The sequence below is a fragment of the Hippocampus bargibanti genome, linkage group LG01, assembly GCF_051943395.1.
Source record: "Hippocampus bargibanti isolate YZ-2025 linkage group LG01, ASM5194339v1, whole genome shotgun sequence".
NCBI lineage: Eukaryota > Metazoa > Chordata > Actinopteri > Syngnathiformes > Syngnathidae > Hippocampus > Hippocampus bargibanti.
The window spans coordinates 32,254,117-32,275,098 of record NC_142734.1 but is presented as its reverse complement, the minus strand read 5'-3'; the positions used below and the strand labels follow the sequence as shown (position 1 = coordinate 32,275,098).

The window sequence follows — 20,982 nt, the reverse complement described above, 5'->3', positions numbered from 1 at the left end:
ACTTTGACGAAGAAGAAGACATTGATTCTGACAAAGAAGACATTGCGGGAAAGTCACCATCACCACAGAAAATAACAACTATGCCTGATTCAGCAGGCATCTTTGAAAGTGAAACTGAAGATATATCTGGAGAAATGAGATCACCACAAAAAGAGGACAGTGACATGGACAAAGAAGAAACTACGGGAAAGTCGCCTTCATCACCAAAAATGACATCTGCACCTGATGTCGAAGACATTGTTGAAAGTAAAACTGATGATATATCTGGAGAAATGAGATCACCACAAGAAGAGGACAGTGACACGGACAAAAAAGAAATTGCGGGAAAGTTGCCATTACCACCAAAAATGACATCTGCATCTGATGTAGTCTACATTGTAGAAAGTGAAACAAAAGATATAACTGGAGAAATTGGATCAACACTAAAAGAGGACAGTCAAGCGGACAAAGAAGATCCTGCAGGAAAGTTGCCATTACCACAAAAAATGACATCTGCACCTGATGAAGAAGACATTGGAGAAAGTGAAACTGAAGATATATCTGGAGAAATGAGATCACCACAAAAAGAGGACAGTGACACGGACAAAGAAGAAACTGCGGGAAAGTCGCCTTCATCACAAAAAATGATAGCAGCAACTGATGCGGAAGCCATATTTGAAAGTGAAACTGAAGATATGATAGGACAAATTCGATCTCCGCAAAAAGAGGAAACTGTAGCCGACAAAGACATTGAGGGAAGGTCACCATCACCACAAAAAATGACAGCTGCACCTGATGTACAAGACATCTTTGAAAGTGAAACTGAAGATATATCTGGAGAAATGAGATCTCCACAAAAAGTTGACAGTGACATGGACAAAGAAGAAATTGCGGGAAAGTCGCCATCACCACCAAAAATGACAGCTGCACCTGATGAAGAAGACATTGTAGAAAGTGAAACTGAAGATACATCTGGAGAAACGGGATCACCACAAAAAGAGGACAGTGACACAAACAAAGAAGAAACAGCGGGAAAGTCCCCATCACCACAAAAAATGACATCTGCACCTGATGAAGAAGACATTGTAGAAAGTGAAACTGAAGATATATCTGGAGTAATTGTCTCACCACAAAAAGAGGACAGTGACACAGACAAAGAAGAAACTGTAGGAAAGTCGCCATCACCACCAAAAAAGGCGTCAGGGCCTACTGCAGAAGACACACTTGGAGGAACTTCTTTCCTTCACTCGGAATCCACTGATTTTGATGAAGAAGGCGAATCTAGACTAGTTTCTCTCCCACACAGTGAGACCCGTGACTATGAATGCGCAAGTATCACAGAATCTTTGCCTTCACCACAAATGGAAAACAATCAGGATTGGGTTGAAAACATATCTCAACCAGTTTCTGTTCCAGATGGAGAGGAGATAATTGATTCAGACGAAGAAGAAATAATAGAACTTGTGTCTTCACCTCAAGTTGAAATAACTCAGGAAGAAATACAAGAAACAACTGGAGACATGCAATCACCACAAAAATATACACCTGACTTTGACGAAGAAGAAGACATTGATTCTGACAAAGAAGACATTGCGGGAAAGTCACCATTACCACAGAAAATGACAACTATGCCTGATTCAGCAGGCATCTTTGAAAGTGAAACTGAAGATATATCTGGAGAAATGAGATCACCACAAAAAGAGGACAGTGAAATGGACAAAGAAGAAACTACGGGAAAGTCGCCTTCATCACCAAAAATGACATCTGCACCTGATGTCGAAGACATTGTTGAAAGTAAAACTGATGATATATCTGGAGAAATGAGATCACCACAAAAAGAGGACAGTGACACGGACAAAGAAGAAATTGCGGGAAAGTCACCATTACCACCAAAAATGACATCGGCATCTGATGTAGAAGACATTGGAGAAAGTGAAACTGAAGATATATCTGGAGAAATGAGATCACCACAAAAAGAGGACAGTGACACGGACAAAGAAGAAACTGCGGGAAAGTCGCCTTCATCACAAATGATAGCAGCAACTGATGCGGAAGCCATATTTGAAAGTGAAACTGAAGATATGACAGGACAAATTCGATCTCCGCAAAAAGAGGAAACTGTTGCCGACAAAGACATTGAAGGAAGGTCACCATCACCACAAAAAATGACAGCTGCACCTGGCGTACAAGACATTTTTGAAAGTAAAACTGAAGATATATCTGGAGAAATGAGATCTCCACAAAAAGTTGACAGTGACACGGACAAAGAAGAAATTGCGGGAAAGTCACCATCACCACCAAAAATGACAGCTACACCTGATGAAGAAGACATTGTAGAAAGTGAAACTGAAGATACATCTGGAGAAATGGGATCACCACAAAAAGAGGACAGTGAAACGAACAAAGAAGAAATTGCGGGAAAGTCCCCATCACCACAAAAAATGACATCTGCACCTGATGTAGAAGACATTGTAGAAAGTAAAACAAAAGATATAACTGGAGAAATTGGATCAACACTAAAAGAGGACAGTCAAGCGGACAAAGAAGATCCTGCAGGAAAGTTGCCATTACCACAAAAAATGACATCTGCACCTGATGAAGAAGACATTGGAGAAAGTGAAACTGAAGATATATCTGGAGAAATGAGATCACCACAAAAAGAGGACAGTGACACGGACAAAGAAGAAACTGCGGGAAAGTCGCCTTCATCGCAAAAAATGATAGCAGCAACTGATGCGGAAGCCATATTTGAAAGTGAAACTGAAGATATGATAGGACAAATTCGATCTCCGCAAAAAGAGGAAACTGTAGCCGACAAAGACATTGAGGGAAGGTCACCATCACCACAAAAAATGACAGCTGCACCTGATGTACAAGACATCTTTGAAAGTGAAACTGAAGATATATCTGGAGAAATGAGATCTCCACAAAAAGTTGACAGTGACATGGACAAAGAAGAAATTGCGGGAAAGTCGCCATCACCACCAAAAATGACAGCTGCACCTGGTGTACAAGACATTTTTGAAAGTAAAACTGAAGATACATCTGGAGAAATGAGATCTCCACAAAAAGTTGACAGTGACACGGACAAAGAAGAAATTGCGGGAAAGTCACCATCACCACCAAAAATGACAGCTGCACCTGATGAAGAAGACATTGTAGAAAGTGAAACTGAAGATACATCTGGAGAAATGGGATCACCACAAAAAGAGGACAGTGACACGAACAAAGAAGAAATTGCGGGAAAGTCCCCATCACCACAAAAAATGACATGTGCACCGGATGAAGAAGACATTGTAGAAAGTGAAACTGAAGGTCTATCTGGAGAAATTGGATCACCACAAAAAGAGGACAGTGACACGGACAAAGAAGTAACAGCGGGAAAGTCGCCTTCATCACCAAAAATGAGAGTAGCGACTGATGCGGAAGCCATATTAGAAAGTGAAACTGAAGATACATCTGGAGAAATGGAATCACCACAAAAAGAGGACAGTGACACGAACAAAGAAGAAACTGCGGGAAAGTCCCCATCACCACAAAAAATGATGTATACACCTGATGAAGAAGACATTGTAGAAAGTGAAACTGAAGATATATCTGAAGAAATGAGATCACCACAAAAAAAGGACAGTGACACCGAAAAAGAAGAAACAGCGGGAAAGTCGCCTTCATCACCAAAAATGAGAGTAGCGACTGATGCGGAAGCCATATTAGAAAGTGAAACTGAAGATCTATCTGGAGAAATTGGATCACCACAAAAAGAGCACAGTCACACGGACAAAGAAGAACCTGCAGGAAAGTCTCCATCACCACAAAAAATGACATCTGAACCTGATGAAGACATTGTAGAAAGTGAAACTGAAGATATATCTGGAGGAATTGGACCACCACAAAAACACGACAGTCACACGGCCAAAGAAGAACCGACAGGAAAGCCGCCATCACCACATAAATTGACACCTGCACCTGATGAAGAAGACATTGTAGAAACTGAAACTGAACATCTATCTGGAGGAATTGCATCACCACAAGAGGATGACAGTGACACGGACAAAGAAGAAATTGCGGGAAAGTCGCCATCACCACGAAAAATGACATCTGCACCTGATGTCGATGACATTGTTGAAAGTACAACTGAAGATATATCTGAACAAATTCGATCTCCACAAAAAGAGGACAGTGACACGGACAAAGAAAAAACTGCGGGAAAGTCCCCATCACCACAAAAAATGACATGTGCACCGGATGAAGAAGACATTGTAGAAAGTGAAACTGAAGGTCTATCTGGAGAAATTGGATCACCACAAAAAGAGGACAGTGACACGGACAAAGAAGAATGTGCAGGAAAGTCGCCATCACCACGAAAAATGACATCTGCACCTGATGAAGAAGACATTGTAGAAAGTGAAACTGAAGATATATCTGAACAAATGAGATCACCACAAAAAAAGGACAGTGACACGGACAAAGAAGTAACAGCGGGAAAGTCGCCTTCATCACCAAAAATGAGAGTAGCGACTGATGCAGAAGCCATATTAGAAAGTGAAATTGAAGATACATCTGGAGAAATGGAATCACCACAAAAAGAGGACAGTGACACGGACAAAGAAGAATGTGCAGGAAAGTCTCCATCACCACGAAAAATGACATCTGCACCTGATGAAGAAGACATTGTAGAAAGTGAAACTGAAGATATATCTGAACAAATGAGATCACCACAAAAAAAGGACAGTGACACGGACAAAGAAGTAACAGCGGGAAAGTCGCCTTCATCACCAAAAATGAGAGTAGCGACTGATGCGGAAGCCATATTAGAAAGTGAAACTGAAGATACATCTGGAGAAATGGAATCACCACAAAAAGAGGACAGTGACACGGACAAAGAAGAATGTGCAAGAAAGTCGCCATCACCACGAAAAATGACATCTGCACCTGATGAAGAAGACATTGTAGAAAGTGAAACTGAAGATATATCTGAAGAAATGAGATCACCACAAAAAAAGGACAGTGACACCGAAAAAGAAGAAACAGCGGACAAGTCGCCTTCATCACCAAAAATGAGAGTAGCGACTGATGCGGAAGCCATATTAGAAAGTGAAACTGAAGATCTATCTGGAGAAATTGGATCACCACAAAAAGAGCACAGTCACACGGACAAAGAAGAACCTGCAGGAAAGTCTCCATCACCACAAAAAATTACATCTGAACCTGATGAAGACATTGTAGAAAGTGAAACTGAAGATATATCTGTAGAAATGAGATCACCACAAAAAGAGGAAAGTGACATGGACAAAGAAGAAACTACAGGAAAGTCGCCTTCATCACCAAAAATGACATCTTCACCTGATGTAGAAGACATTGTAGAAAGTGAAACTGAAGATACATCTGTAGAAATGGGATCACCACAAAAAGAGGACAGTGACACGGCCAAAGAAGAACCGACAGGAAAGCCGCCATCACCACATAAATTGACACCTGCACCTGATGAAGAAGACATTGTAGAAACTGAAACTGAACATCTATCTGGAGGAATTGCATCACCACAAGAGGATGACAGTGACACGGAAAAAGAAGAAATTGCGGGAAAGTCACCATCATCACGAAATATGACATCTGCACCTGATGTCGATGACATTGTTGAAAGTACAACTGAAGATATATCTGGACAAATTCGATCTCCACAAAAAGAGGACAGTGACACGGACAAAGAAAAAACTGCGGGAAAGTCCCCATCACCACAAAAAATGACATCTGCACCGGATGAAGAAGACATTGTAGAAAGTGAACCTGAAGGTCTATCTGGAGAAATTGGATCACCACAAAAAGAGGACAGTGACACGGACAAAGAAGAATGTGGAGGAAAGTCGCCATCACCACGAAAAATGACATCTGCACCTGATGAAGAAGACATTGTAGAAAGTGAAACTGAAGATATATCTGAACAAATGAGATCACCACAAAAAAAGGACAGTGACACGGACAAAGAAGTAACAGCGGGAAAGTCGCCTTCATCACCAAAAATGAGAGTAGCGACTGATGCGGAAGCCATATTAGAAAGTGAAACTGAAGATACATCTGGAGAAATGGAATCACCACAAAAAGAGGACAGTGACACGAACAAAGAAGAAACTGTGGGAAAGTCCCCATCACCACAAAAAATGATGTATACACCTGATGAAGAAGACATTGTAGAAAGTGAAACTGAAGATATATCTGAAGAAATGAGATCACCACAAAAAAAGGACAGTGACACCGAAAAAGAAGAAACAGCGGGAAAGTTGCCTTCATCACCAAAAATGAGAGTAGCGACTGATGCGGAAGCCATATTAGAAAGTGAAACTGAAGATCTATCTGGAGAAATTGGATCACCACAAAAAGAGCACAGTCACACGGACAAAGAAGAACCTGCAGGAAAGTCTCCATCACCTCAAAAAATGACATCTGAACCTGATGAAGCCATTGTAGAAAGTGAAACTGAAGATATATCTGGAGAAATGAGATCACCACAAAAAGAGGAAAGTGACATGGACAAAGAAGAAACTACAGGAAAGTCGCCTTCATCACCAAAAATTACATCTGCACCTGATGTAGAAGACATTGTAGAAAGTGAAACTGAAGATATATCTGGAGGAATTGGACCACCACAAAAACACGACAGTCACACGGCCAAAGAAGAACCGACAGGAAAGCCTCCATCACCACATAAATTGACACCTGCACCTGATGAAGAAGACATTGTAGAAACTGAAACTGAACATCTATCTGGAGGAATTGCATCACCACAAGAGGATGACAGTGACACGGACAAAGAAAAAACTGCGGGAAAGTCCCCATCACCACAAAAAATTACATGTGCACCGGATGAAGAAGACATTGTAGAAAGTGAAACTGAAGGTCTATCTGGAGAAATTGGATCACCACAAAAAGAGGACAGTGACACGGACAAAGAAGAATGTGCAGGAAAGTCGCCATCACCACATAAATTGACACCTGCACCTGATGAAGAAGACATTGTAGAAACTGAAACTGAACATCTATCTGGAGGAATTGCATCACCACAAGAGGATGACAGTGACACGGACAAAGAAAAAACTGCGGGAAAGTCCCCATCACCACAAAAAATTACATGTGCACCGGATGAAGAAGACATTGTAGAAAGTGAAACTGAAGGTCTATCTGGAGAAATTGGATCACCACAAAAAGAGGACAGTGACACGGACAAAGAAGAATGTGCAGGAAAGTCGCCATCACCACGAAAAATGACATCTGCACCTGATGAAGAAGACATTGTAGAAAGTGAAACTGGAGATATATCTGAAGAAATGAGATCACCACAAAAAAAGGACAGTGACACCGAAAAAGAAGAAACAGCGGGAAAGTCGCCTTCATCACCAAAAATGAGAGTAGCGACTGATGCGGAAGCCATATTAGAAAGTGAAACTGAAGATCTATCTGGAGGAATTGGATCACCACAAAAAGAGCACAGTCACACGGACAAAGAAGAACCTGCAGGAAAGTCTCCATCACCACAAAAAATGACATCTGAACCTGATGAAGACATTGTAGAAAGTGAAACTGAAGATATATCTGGAGAAATGAGATCACCACAAAAAGAGGAAAGTGACATGGACAAAGAAGAAACTACAGGAAAGTCTCCTTCATCACCAAAAATGACATCTGCACCTGATGTAGAAGACATTGTAGAAAGTGAAACTGAAGATATATCTGGAGAAATTGGACCACCACAAAAACACGACAGTCACACGGCCAAAGAAGAACCGACAGGAATGCCGCCATCACCACATAAATTGACACGTGCACCTGATGAAGAAGACATTGTAGAAACTGAACATATAGCTGGAGGAATTGGATCACCACAAGAGGAGGACAGTGACACGGACAAAGAAGAAATTGCGGGAAAGTCGCCATCACCACGAAAAATGACATCTGCACCTGATGTCGATGACATTCTTGAAAGTGAAACTGAAGATATATTTGGAGAAATTGGATCACCACAAAAAGAGGATAGTCACACGGACAAAGAAGAACCTGCAGGAAAGTCGCCGTCACCACAAAAAATGACATCTGCCCCTGATGAAGAAAACATTGTAGAATGTGAAACTGAAGACATATCTAAAGAAATGAGATATCCACAAAAAGTTGACAATGACACGGAAAAAGAAGAATTTGCACGAAAGTCCCCATCACCACAAAAAATGACATCTTCACCTGATGAAGAAGACATTGTAGGAAGTGAAACTGAAGATATATCTGGAGAAATGAGATCTCCACAAAAAGTTGACCGTGACACGGAAAAAAAAGAAATTGCGGGAGAGTTGCCATCACCACCAAAAATGACATCTGCACCTCATGAAGAAGACATTGTAGAAAGTCAAACTGAAGATGTATCTGGAGAAATTGGATTATCACAAAAAGAGGACAGTCACACGGACAAAGAAGAACCTGCAGGAAAGTCGCCATCACCACAAAAAATGACATCGGCACCGGATGAAGAAGACATTGTAGAAAGTGAAACTGAAGCTATATCTGGAGAAATGAGATCTCCACAAAAAGTTGACAGTGACACGGACAAAGAAGAAATTGCGGGAAAGTCGCCATCGCCACCAAAAATCACATCTGCACCTGATGTAGAAGACATTGTCGAAAGTGAAACTGAAGATATATCTGGAGAAATCGGATCACCACAAAAAGAGGACAGTCACACAGACAAAGAAGAACCTGCAGGAAAGCCGCCATCACCACAAAAAATGACACCTTCACCTGATAAAGAAGACATTGTAGAAAGTGAAACTGAAGATATATCTGGAGAAATGAGATCTACACAAAAAGTTGACCGTGACACGGAAAAAAAAGAAATTGCGGGAAAGTCGCCATCACCACAAAAAATTACATCTGCACCTGATGAAGAAGACATTATAGAAAGTGAAAGTGATGATATATCTGGAGAAATGAGATCACCACAAAAAGAGGACAGTGACACAGACAAAGAAGAAATTGCAGGAAAGTCGCCATCACCACCAAAAATGACATCTGCACCTGATGTCGAAGACATTGTAGAAAGTGAAATTGAAGATATGTCTGGAGAAATTGGATCACCACAAAAAGAAGACAGTGACACAGACAAAGAAGAACCTGCAGGAAAGTCGGCATCACCACAAAAAATTACATCTGCACCTGATGTCGAAGACATTGTTGAAAGTAAAACTGAAGATTTATCTGGAGAAATGACATCAACACAAAAGGAGGACAGTCACAAGGTCGAGGAAGAAATTACGGGAAAGTCGCCTTCACCACCAAAAATGACAGCAGTGACTGATGTACAAGACATTGTTGAAATTAAAACTAAAGATACATCCGGAGAAATTAGATCACCACAAAAAGAAGACAGTGACAGGGACAAAGAAGAAATTATGGGAAAGTCGCCATCACCACCAAAAATCACATCTGCACCTGATGTCAAAGACATTGTTGAAAGTAAAACTGAAGATTTATCTGGAGAAATGAGATCACCACAAAAAGAGGACAGTGACACAGACAAACAAGAAATTACGGGAAAGTCGCCATCACCACAAAAAATTACAGCTGCACCTCATGTCGAAGAAATCTTTAAGAGTGAAACTAAGGATTTATCTGGAGAAATGGGATCACCACAAAAAGAGGACAGTGACACAGACAAAGAAGAAATTGCGGGAAAGTCTCCTTCACCACTAAAAATGACAGCAGCAACTGATGCAGAAGCCATATTTGAAAATGAAACTGAAGATATGACTGGACAAATTCGATCCCCACAAAAAGAGGGCCCTGTAGCAGACAATAAAGACATTGAGGGAAGGTCACCATCACCACAAAAAATCACATCTGCACCTGATGTAGAAGACATTGTTGAAAGGAAACGTGAAGATATATCTGGGGAAATTAGATCACCACAAAATGAGGACAGTGACACAGACAAAGAAGAAACTACAGGAAAGTCTCCAGCACCACCAAAAAAGACGTCAGTGCCTGATTCAGATGACACATTTGGAGGATCTTCTTTCCCTCATACGGAAACCATTGATTTTGATGTGGAAGGCGAATCTAAACTAGTTTCTCTCCAACACGGTGAGACCCCTGACCATGATGCAGGTGGCATCACAAAATATTTGCCTTCACCACAAATGGAAACACTATCCCAACCAGTTTCTGTTGCACAGGGGGGTGAGATAGTTGATGAAGAAAAAGATGAAATCCAAGCACTAATGCCCTTACCTGAAATGGAAACAATTGCGTATGAAATGGGAGGAACAACTGGAATTATGCAACCACCACAAAAATATACACCTGACTTTGTCACAGAAGACATTACTGGACCAGTTGACATTACACAGGCAGACACCTCTGGTTCTGAAATGATAGACAGGAGAAGTGTTACACTATCACCCCATAGAGAGAGCACTGAGGTTGATGCAGAATATAGAGGAGGCAAAGTCATATCACCACAAAGTCAGAAAGAACGATATTCAGACCCAGGTCCTTTACTTGATGAGAAGACCACTGACTCAGCTAATGATGTCACTAAACTCATGTCTCCAGTACAGGTAGAAACCTATGAAAATGAAACTGATTATGTAACTGGACAAAATCAATCACCACAAAAGGAGGATATAGATGCTGACAAGAAAGACTTTGCAGGAAAGTCGCCATCACCACAAAAAATCAAAGCAGCACCTGAAGACATCTTTGGAAGTGAAACTGAAGAGCGAACTGGAGAAATTGGATCACCACAAAAAGTGGAATGTGACACGGACAAAGAAGAAATTGTGGGAAAATCACCATCACCACCAAAAGAGACAGCAGAGTCTTATGCAGAAGACTATTTTGGATTTTCTTCTTTACCTGTCTCAGAAACCAGGGATGTTGACGAGGAAGCCGTTTCCAGGCCTATTCCTCAAAAACATGGTGAGACTCCAGGCCGTGATGCAGATGGCATTACAGAATCTTTTCCTTCACCACAAATAGAACTCCTTCGGTATCAAGTTAAAAACATTTCTCAACCAATTTCTGTTCCAGATGGGGGGGAGATAGTTGATACAGTTGAAGGAGAATTCCCAGAATGCATGTTCTCACATCAAATGGAAAAAACTGAGGATGAAATGACAGAAACAACTGTAGTGATGCAATCACCACAAATATATACACCGGACTTTGACACAGAAGACATTTCTGAAATAATTGACATACCACAGATAGAAACTGTTGATTCCGAAATGTCAGAAAGGAGAAGTGTAACACCATCACCACAAAGAGAGACCACTGAGGTTGATACGGAATACAGCGGACACAAACTCCCATCACCTGAAAATGAGTTCTTAGGCACTGATAGAGAAATAACAGAAACAGCTCCTTTACTCTCAGCTGAAAAATATGTCCTTGGAATTATGTCTCCAACACAGACAGAAACTATGAAAATTAAAACTGAAGATAGGACTGGACAACTTCAATCACCAGTTAAAGAGGACATTGCCGCTGACAAAGAAGGCATACTGGGAAAGTCACCATCATCACATAAAAAGAAGGCAGTTTCTAATGCAGAAGACATATTTGAAAGTGAAACAGAAGGTATAACTGAACACATTCGATCACCACACAAAGACACTGACGCAGACAAGGAAGACATTGCGGGAAAATTGTCATCACCACAAAAGAAGAAAGGAGAGGCTGATGCAGGATACATATTTGGAGTGGCGTTTTTACCCTCATCAGAAACCAGTGATTTTGATGAAAACATTTCCAGACGTATTTCTCTGCCACACGGTGAGCCCCTTGACCATGATGCAGATAGCATCACAGATTGTTTGTCTTCACCGCAAATGAAACATTTTAAGGATCAAGTTGAAAACACACTGCCACAAGTTTCTGTTCCCCATGGGGATGACATAGTTGATGCAGAAAAAGAAGAAATCCCAGAACTCGTGTTCTCACCTCAAATGGAAACAATAGAGTGTCAAATGGAAGAAATAATTGGAATGATTCAATCGCCACAAGAATATACATCTGACTTTGACACAGAAGAAATTTCTGGATCAGTTGACCTACACAAGAGAAGTGTAACTCCAGCAGGCCCATCACCACAAAGCGCATTATTAGATGGTGATGAAGAAGGATGTTCAGAATCAGTTCCTTTACTAGATGATGAGACAACTGAGTCAAGCAAAGACGTCACTGGACTTATGTCTCCACCACAGGTAGAAACCATTGTATGTGAGACTGAAGATGTAACTGGACAAAATCAATCTCCACAAAAAGAGGATGTTGATGCTGACAATAAAGACACTGCGGGAAAGTCGCTATCAGCAGAAAAAATTACAGCTGTACCTGATGCAGAAGACTTCTTTGAAAGTGAAACTGAAGATCTATCTGGAGAAATTCAATCACCACAAAGAGAGGACACCGATGCTGAAAAAGAGAACGTTGCGGGAAAGTCGACATCACTACAAAAAAAAACAGCAAGAGCCGATGCAGAAGACACATTTGAAAGTACAACAGAAGATACAACTGGACAAATTTCACCTCCACTACAAAAAGAGGACATTGATCCTGACAAAGAAGACATGGCGCAAAAGATGGCATTGCCACAAAAAAAGACTGCAGCATCTGATACAGAAGACATATTTGAAAATGAAGCTGAAAATATACCTGGACAAGTTTCATCACCACAAGTCGCCAGTGACAAGGACAAAGCATCGCTGTCACCACAAAAAAAGACACCGATACCTGATGCAAAAGTCATGTTTGGAGTCGATCCTTTCGTTCAACCAGAGACCATTGGTTTCAATGCGGAAGGCATTTCTAGACCTCTCTCACATGGTGAGACACTTGACAATGATGCAGATCACATCATCACAGAATCTTTGTGTCTACCATGTGAGGAAGAGACAATTGATGGTGCTCGAAAAGAAATCAATAAATTAGTTTCCTCACCTCAAATAGAAACAACGGAAATGGAGTCGGAAATGGAAGACACTCCTGGAATGATTCGAAAATATACATCTGATTTTGATACACAAGACATTTCTGTTCACTTAAAACAGATAGACACCACTGCTTCTGAAATGAAAGACAGGACAACACCATCATCCGAAAAAATACACAGTGGAGACAAAGTCCCATCACCACAAAGTGAGTTCTTATATCGTAATGAAGAAGGCTTGTCAGAACCAGTTCCTTTATCAGCTGAGGAGACAACTGACTCAGCTAAAATAGACGTCACTGGACTCCTGTCTCCAACTCAGGTAGAAACCATGGAAAGTGAAATTGGAGATATGACTGGACAAATTCCACAAATTCCATCCCCACAAAAAGACTATATTGATGCTGACAAAGACGGCATTGCAGAAAAGTCACCATTACTACAAAAAAAGACAACACCTGATGCGGAAAACACATTTGAAAGTGAAACTGAAGCAATAATTGGACAAATTGAACAAGAACACAGTGACACAGATATTGTGGGAATGTCGCCGTCACCACAAAAAAAGACAGCACCATCTTATGCAGAAGGCATGTTTGGGAAAGATATTTTACTTCAATCAGAAACCACTGAATTTGATGAGGAAAGCATTTCTAGACTACTGGATATTACTGGACAAATGCAACGACAAAAAAAAGAGGACATTGACGCTGACAAAGAGGAGAGAGTGGAACAGGTGCTGTCACCGCTCATGAAAACTATTGTGCCTGAAATCAAAGCCATAACTGGAACAATTAGATCACGACAAAAAGATTACATTGACTCTGATTCAGAAGACATGACTGAGTCAGTGCCATCAACACAAATAGAAACCAGTGGGTCCAAAAGACAAGACATAATTAAACCAATGTCATCCCCACAAAAGGAGTCCATAGATTCTGAGGTACAAGTTATATTTGGACACGTGGCATTAATAGAAAGACAAACCACTGAGCCTCACACTGAATACACATCAGGATTAATCCTTCGACCACATAAAGAGATCACTGAGTCTGATTCAGAATGGGTCACTAAATCAGTGCTCACACCACCAATAGAAGTGATGGAATCAAATATAGACCATATAACTAGATCTATACAATCATCACAAAAACAAACAATGGATTCTGATGTACAAGAAACCACTGAGCCGAACACTGAAAAAATATCTCAACCAGTTTTTCTTCTACATGAAAGAGCTGAAAGAGAAGAAATCACAGAATTGGTGTCATCTTCAAAAACTGAAACTATTCTGTCTGAAAGGCAAGACATAATTGGAGCCATCCATTCACCACAAAAATACATATTTGATGTTGTTCCAGACGACATTACTGAAATAGTGCATAGACCACAAATAGAAAAGACTGCTTCAGATGTGAAAGTCAGTCCAATGCCAATGCCATCACCACCAAGAGTGACCACTGATGCTGATATTGAAGACGTTGAAGAAAAAATACAATCACCAAAAACAGCGCCCATTCACATCGATACAAAGCACGTTGCTGAAAAGATGCCATCAACACAAAAGGAGATTTTCGATCACGATACAGTACTATCAAGACCAGCATCTTTACCACAAGTGGAGACAACTGAGTCACCTAAAATTATCACTGAATTAATTTCATCTCCACAGGTAAAAACAATTAAAAGTTTAACTGAACTTATAAGTGGACAAATTCAAGCACCACAAAAAGAGGACAATGAGTGTGGTCTAGAAGAAATAGCTGGAAAGGTGTCATCGCCGCAAAAAAAGACAGCAACTCCTGATGCCTGTCGGACTGGACTTATTACTTTCCCAAAAGAAGAGACCATTGATTATGATGAGGAAGGTGTATCTCGACGAGTTCTTTTACCATGTGGAGAGACCTTTGACTTTGATGAAGAGGACATCACAGAATATTTCTCTTCATTACTATCGGAAACAGATGAGTATGACATTGAAAAAATATCTCAGCAAATTACTCTATCACCTGGGGAGAACGTTGGCTCAAAGACAGAAGAAATCACACAGTCAGTGTCACCACCACTAATAGATACCAACACTGAACCTGAAATGGAAAACATAACTGAACAAATTCAATCACCACAAACCATTGACTTTCACACAAACGATTTTATTGAACTATTTCAATCAACACTAATGAAAACTGCTGTCTCTACAATAGAAGGCTGGATCAGACCGGTGCTATCACCACAGATAGACAGCTTTGACACAGAAGACCAAGCTACATTAATTCCTTTGAATCAAAAGGGAAGAACTTGCTCTGTCATAGAAGTCACTGAACCGATACAATCTCCACAAATAGCGACTGCTGATTATGAAATTGAAGACTCCACTATGATAATGATTCCACCACAAAAAGAAACTATTGTTTCTTTCACACAAGACCTCACTGAACCAATGTCAAGCACACAAATAGAACCCACTACATATAAAATCGAACAAATTAGTAGACCAATATTATCACCAAAAAGAGTGACCATTGAATCTGGTGCACAGTACATCACTCAACTATGCCCACCACAAATAGAAGAGACTTTGTCTAAAATAGTAGATAGATCTGGACCAATGCCATCACAAAAAGAGACAATTGAGCTAATTCACTCTGATGTTCAACATATATCTGGAATGGTGCCACGACAAAAACAGACCATAGAGCTCGACACAGAAGGCATATTACCTTTACCACTTGAAGAGACCATTGTATCTTACACAGAGAAACTCACTGAATCACTAGCAAGCGAAGAATTTGATTTGTACGATACTCACTTGATACCATCACCATGGCAGTTCATGGATAATCGATCTAATTTACTTCCATTTACATCATCATCTGCAGCAACAGCAGACAATGAGATCTGTATGCCCAATGTAGAAGACCTTCCTGGAGTCCCTTTACCTTTTGGAGAGAACATTGCAACAGATCTCTGTAGTCCACCGCAGAATGTACAGAAAATATCACTGTCACCATTTTCTGAACCATTCCCACAACACAGACATATCACAGAATCTGATATACAAGAATCATCCCGGTTATCCGGACTTGAAACATCACCAGAGAGCGAACCTCTTTTATTAGATATAGATGCACTTTTCAATACATTCCCAAATGAGGAGGAACTAAGTGATACAGGGTCCCCATCCAAACTAGTTCCCTTGCATCACAAAGTGCCTTCTTTTTTTGATCTAGGTGAGTTATCGTTATTTGTTCCATCACGACAGAAACTGGTCAATGTACCTGATACAGTTAATCTATCTGATCTAAATACAGAGGATGCATCTACACTGGAGCTGTCACCGAACAAAGATATGTTTGTGTGTGAAACAGAACGATTTTCCAGACCAGTGCGAACACGACATTCAGAGGACCTATTTGATCCATTTCCAGATGATTTATGTGAACCAGTCACAAGACCAAATGAAGAAATCACTGTTTCGGATCATTACTCTCCTCTTGAACCAATCTCATGGCTACATAGTGAATCTTCTGTGTCAGATTCTGATGACCTATTGGGACTTGTTCCTTCAGAACTTGGGGAAAAGCCTTTCTCTGACAAAGAAGTCTCATCAATGTTAGCCTTGTCACCGCACAAAGAAATGACTGAGTGTAAAATAGAGGAAATAGCTGAATCGGGATTCTCACCATTTCAACAAACCTTATTTTCAAACATTGAGGTCCAACCTCCACCAATGTTCTCACCACATAAAAACATATTACTGGAGGGTGTATCTGAAATATACACATATGAAAGGGATGTAACTGAATCAGTGCCATCTCCTGTAAAAATGACGGTACCTGATATAGAAAATGCATGCAAATCCGTAGTATTGGCTGAGGAGGAGTGGGTTAACCAGCGTGAACCAGTGATCAGAAATGAGGGCATGGTTCGAACATTACACCCAAATGAAGAGACCATTTTAAGTTACTTTGATAATGTACCCTTGGCACCACCTACGGAGTTTGCTACTAAATCTGGTGCAGAGGTTATATTTAATCCATATCTCTCTGAGACAGTGGAGAGACATTTGCATCAACAACGGCAAAAAAAACTGACTGAATCTGATACAGATAGTAGTTTTGAAAGAAAGCCAAAATTTGGTGCTGTCCCAGCTAAAGTGCCATCATTACATCAAAGCACTGTTGAGTCTGATATTGAGGACGCCACAGGTTCTCAACTTTTTTCACCACAAAAAAATGGGAAAGAATCTTATAGTGGGTCTGAAAGGTCTTCACTGTCATCCAAAGGAGATTACTCTGAACCTGTTCTTTCGTCGTTGAAAGAGACAGCCATGTCTGACGCAGAGGACTTTCTTGGACCAGTTCGACTATTACAAGGAGAGAGCCCTATATTTCATATAACTCGACCAGTGACAATGCCACCACCACGTGAAGAAAGGCGAAAGAAAAGGAGAGCATTATGTCTCAGGAGCCCTGATGAAAATGAACTAACATTAGCCCAAAAGTCTGTCACATCAGATATACAATCATTCCCATGCCAAGATCATCTGGGCCCCAAACCAGAGGGTTTCTGTGATGAGTTGGTGAAAATGGAAAGTAAGGGGGAATTGAGTCCTGGACAGACAGACCAAGAGTGCTCACCTATTCTCTCCAATGCCTCTGCACAAAAGCAGCCGATGGAGGAAACATCAAAGAGTGTCAGTTCTACCTCAACATCCAGTGACCATTATTATTATAAACAAAAAAAACATCAAAGTCTTAAAAAAATTGAGCAAAGTCCCCTCACTGAAATAAAGCCTTCTAAGCCTAGCAAAGGGCACATTGTTGACCATCGTGAATCATCCTCTTCAACTATTAAAACATCTAAGTCAAGTAAAGACTCTAGCAGTAAGGTTTCTTCTGATAGATCAAAAAAAGGAAGATATAGACAGGATACATCTAGCCCAGTGAGCCCAACACACAAAAAGATGACTGTATCATCTAAGACTCAAACAGAGCGGCCCCAAGGACCACTTCATGAGGGAAAAACAGTACGACCGTCATTGACTTTCTCAACACAGATTCAAAAGGAGACACAACTTTCTCCATATGCTGTAAGCTCAGTTTGCCAGCCTAAAATGCGCCGAGGTACGTCTCTGGTACAAAAATCCGAGAATGTATGCAGAGAGCTAGAAAAGGAAAGTAAAGGGCCATCTGGGTCTAAAACACCCCACCAACGTGGGCCACTGGCCCCGCCACCGAAAGAGAACGGCGTACCTGATAAATCGCGACCTGGACAAATGCCACCAGCACGAGAGAGAAAAAAAACAACACGGCCATCTTTTACAATCAAAGTTGCCAATCAACATTCCACAGTTGTCCCACAGGTCCTGGACAAAACTGATGTTTGTGGTGCAATAAATGAACAAAAAAAAGGTTCTCAAACCAGTGAAGAGTCCCACACAGAATCCTCACAGTCTTCGGACAAAACTTCACAAAAACAGGTGAAAGGAAACAAATCAGCATTGAAAAGTGTCAACTTTCCGCCCATTCATGATTCGCATCACAAACAGAAGACTAGTGTTGATAGCTGGTGTTCAGATACCAAAATAACTGAAGAAAAGCCAATGTCTGAGATCCATCCACTGTCTCCATATAGAACTAAGCTTGCAACTCCTGTTTCTCCAATGGCTGAGACCAGAAGTCTGGAAAGTAAAATGAGTGATATTGCTCCCAGACCTGAGATCCCGGTTTCACACAGCCCTCGTGAAGGACTGTTGATCAATCAAGGCCCAGATTCACTCACAACGAAGAACGTCACTAGTCTGGCAGATAGGAGAAAGGAACTAGGGTCTCGTTATGAGATACGGGGTCAGTACAAACCCAAGGGCGGAGTAATTGTCGATAGAGAACTCGAACCTCTTAGACCTAAAACGCATTCGAGACGAAATACTATAGGGCGTGGATCAGCGATACGGACTGCATATCGGCCTAGAAGAGGACCAATCATCGATCAAGACCAGATTCCAGTGAAATCCCGGGCACAACTAAATATGGGTTCAATACAAAAAGGGCTAGGGCTCGGATCCATCAGATGTGCTCCAGAAAGGTTTAGACAAGAAAGTGGTTTTGATCCATTGAGATTCAAGTCAGAATGCCGGAATCTGAGAATGAAACAAAATGAGCCTTTAACGATGATACAGCCATATCGGCGCAGGGATGATATGCTTTTTGACAACACGATGCCACTACAAACCAAGGTAGATTCTTGGATAAGTAAGACAACAGATTCGAGGAGACTCACATATAGCACTGTTCATAGGAATGACACAATGGCATGGTCTCAAAAAACCCTACAAATGGCAAACATGTCACTTGAGGCCTCATCAGTCTTGTGCTCCAATTGTGGACATAGTGCCTCTTTAATTCAATGCAGACAAAACATGATTTTTGGATGTCAAACACGGATTCCAAGGCCACCCAGTTGTGGGAATATGGCTGTTCCGCCATTGAAAAGGATAGCTATGTACCCCCCTCAAAGATTAATGACATGTAAAATGGGCTCAATTGAGACAGACATATTCAAGCAACTTAAGTACACACCTGCTCACACTTTTTTTTGATGACACCCTCATGAAAGAAAATAAAACAAACAAGAAATGCATTACAACACCAGTCTGCCAACACTTGAAAGAAATATTTTTGTGAGTTGATATACAGAACAATTTATTTTTATTAATTTATTCAAATATTTTATAAGTACTTTTGCAAGGCAAAGAACACCTGTACACAATGTGTATCATTTTTTATTTTTATATGTTAATATATACAAACTGAACCCTCAATGTTTCATTAATAAATCAATTATTTCTTAAATGTAATTATTAACTGAAATTATTTGTGTGTGTCTGTATATTGTCAACATTAAACGGGGTAGACTAATAAGAACCTTTATTTTCCCCAAAAATGTAGACATTTTATGGTGTCTTCACACGTTAATAATCAGTGAAAAGAAATTGGGGGAGTGGGGCATTCTCAAATGAGCATCAGTTTTGTGGTGCACATTTTCCTTTCTGACCAAACAACCTCATGGATGAACTTTATGACACATCCAAGCCTGCTCATATTCTCTGCAGTCTTAATGACGTCCAAACAATGTTAAGAATGCATTCCTTTTATTTTGATGTACACTGGTAAAACGGGAAGTAAACAACAAACACAAGGATGGATGGATGGATCAATGGATGGATGGATGGGTGATTTATCTAGGACGGGAGATGTGAGACATTCTATTTGTCAATGGATGTTACACCTTCGTGTTTGCTTTCAACATTTAGCTTGTAGTAGATGTGCACATTTCAACAGCACATCGCTGATCCACTGGTTAAAAGAACACTTTGCTCCTCTCTTTCATCTACAACTGTTTCATACAACAAAGAGGGTGCAGAAAGTTCTTAAGATTGAATGTCTGTCTTTTGTGTCATCACATTTTATTATTTACTTTAAAATGGCGCCGCGAGAGTCGCTGGTTTTTGCAGCAGCTCTTGTATTTATTTTTTCAACGTTTTCCTTTTGTGTGTGCGCGTGCGTGCGTGTGCGTGTGCGTGTCACAGCTGATAAAAGCCATTTCACAACTCTAGGGGGAGACTGTGATATAGGTTTCAACGTAGGAGCTTTCAAAAGATGCACTGTGGCGTTTCCCATTGCAAGCCTTTAAAGTGACTTTTATGGCTAAGAACGGTGTTCATCATTTTGGCACCCGCGTGATTGCATAACACTTCTCCACTAAAGGAAGTTATCAGACTACATTAAATTTCTCGCATAAGTTCTCTGTTGGAACTTGTTTGCCCAGTACACAAACAAAAATATATTTCTCGTTTATACTCTCTCTCTCTCTCTCTCTCTCTCTCTCTCTCTCTCTCTCTCTCTCTCTCTCTCTCTCTCTCTCTCTCTCTCTCTCTCTCTCTCTCTCTCTCTCTCTCTCTCTCTCTCTCTCTCTCTCTCTCTCTCTCTCTCTCTCTATATATATATATATATATATATATATATATATAT

The 20,982-nt window shown here is 40.6% G+C and overlaps 1 protein-coding gene across 1 annotated transcript; it reads left to right on the top strand.

Annotated features, from left to right (window-relative positions):
- The first annotated feature begins 12,802 nt into the window (after positions 1–12,802).
- Positions 12,803–19,772, top strand: LOC148903934 (uncharacterized). Its single transcript, XM_089011345.1, has one exon. The coding sequence runs from the start codon at positions 12,981–12,983 to the stop codon at positions 19,548–19,550; it is 6,570 nt and encodes a 2,189-aa protein (XP_088867471.1). The 5' UTR covers positions 12,803–12,980; the 3' UTR covers positions 19,551–19,772.
- Positions 19,773–20,982: the final 1,210 nt, after the last annotated feature.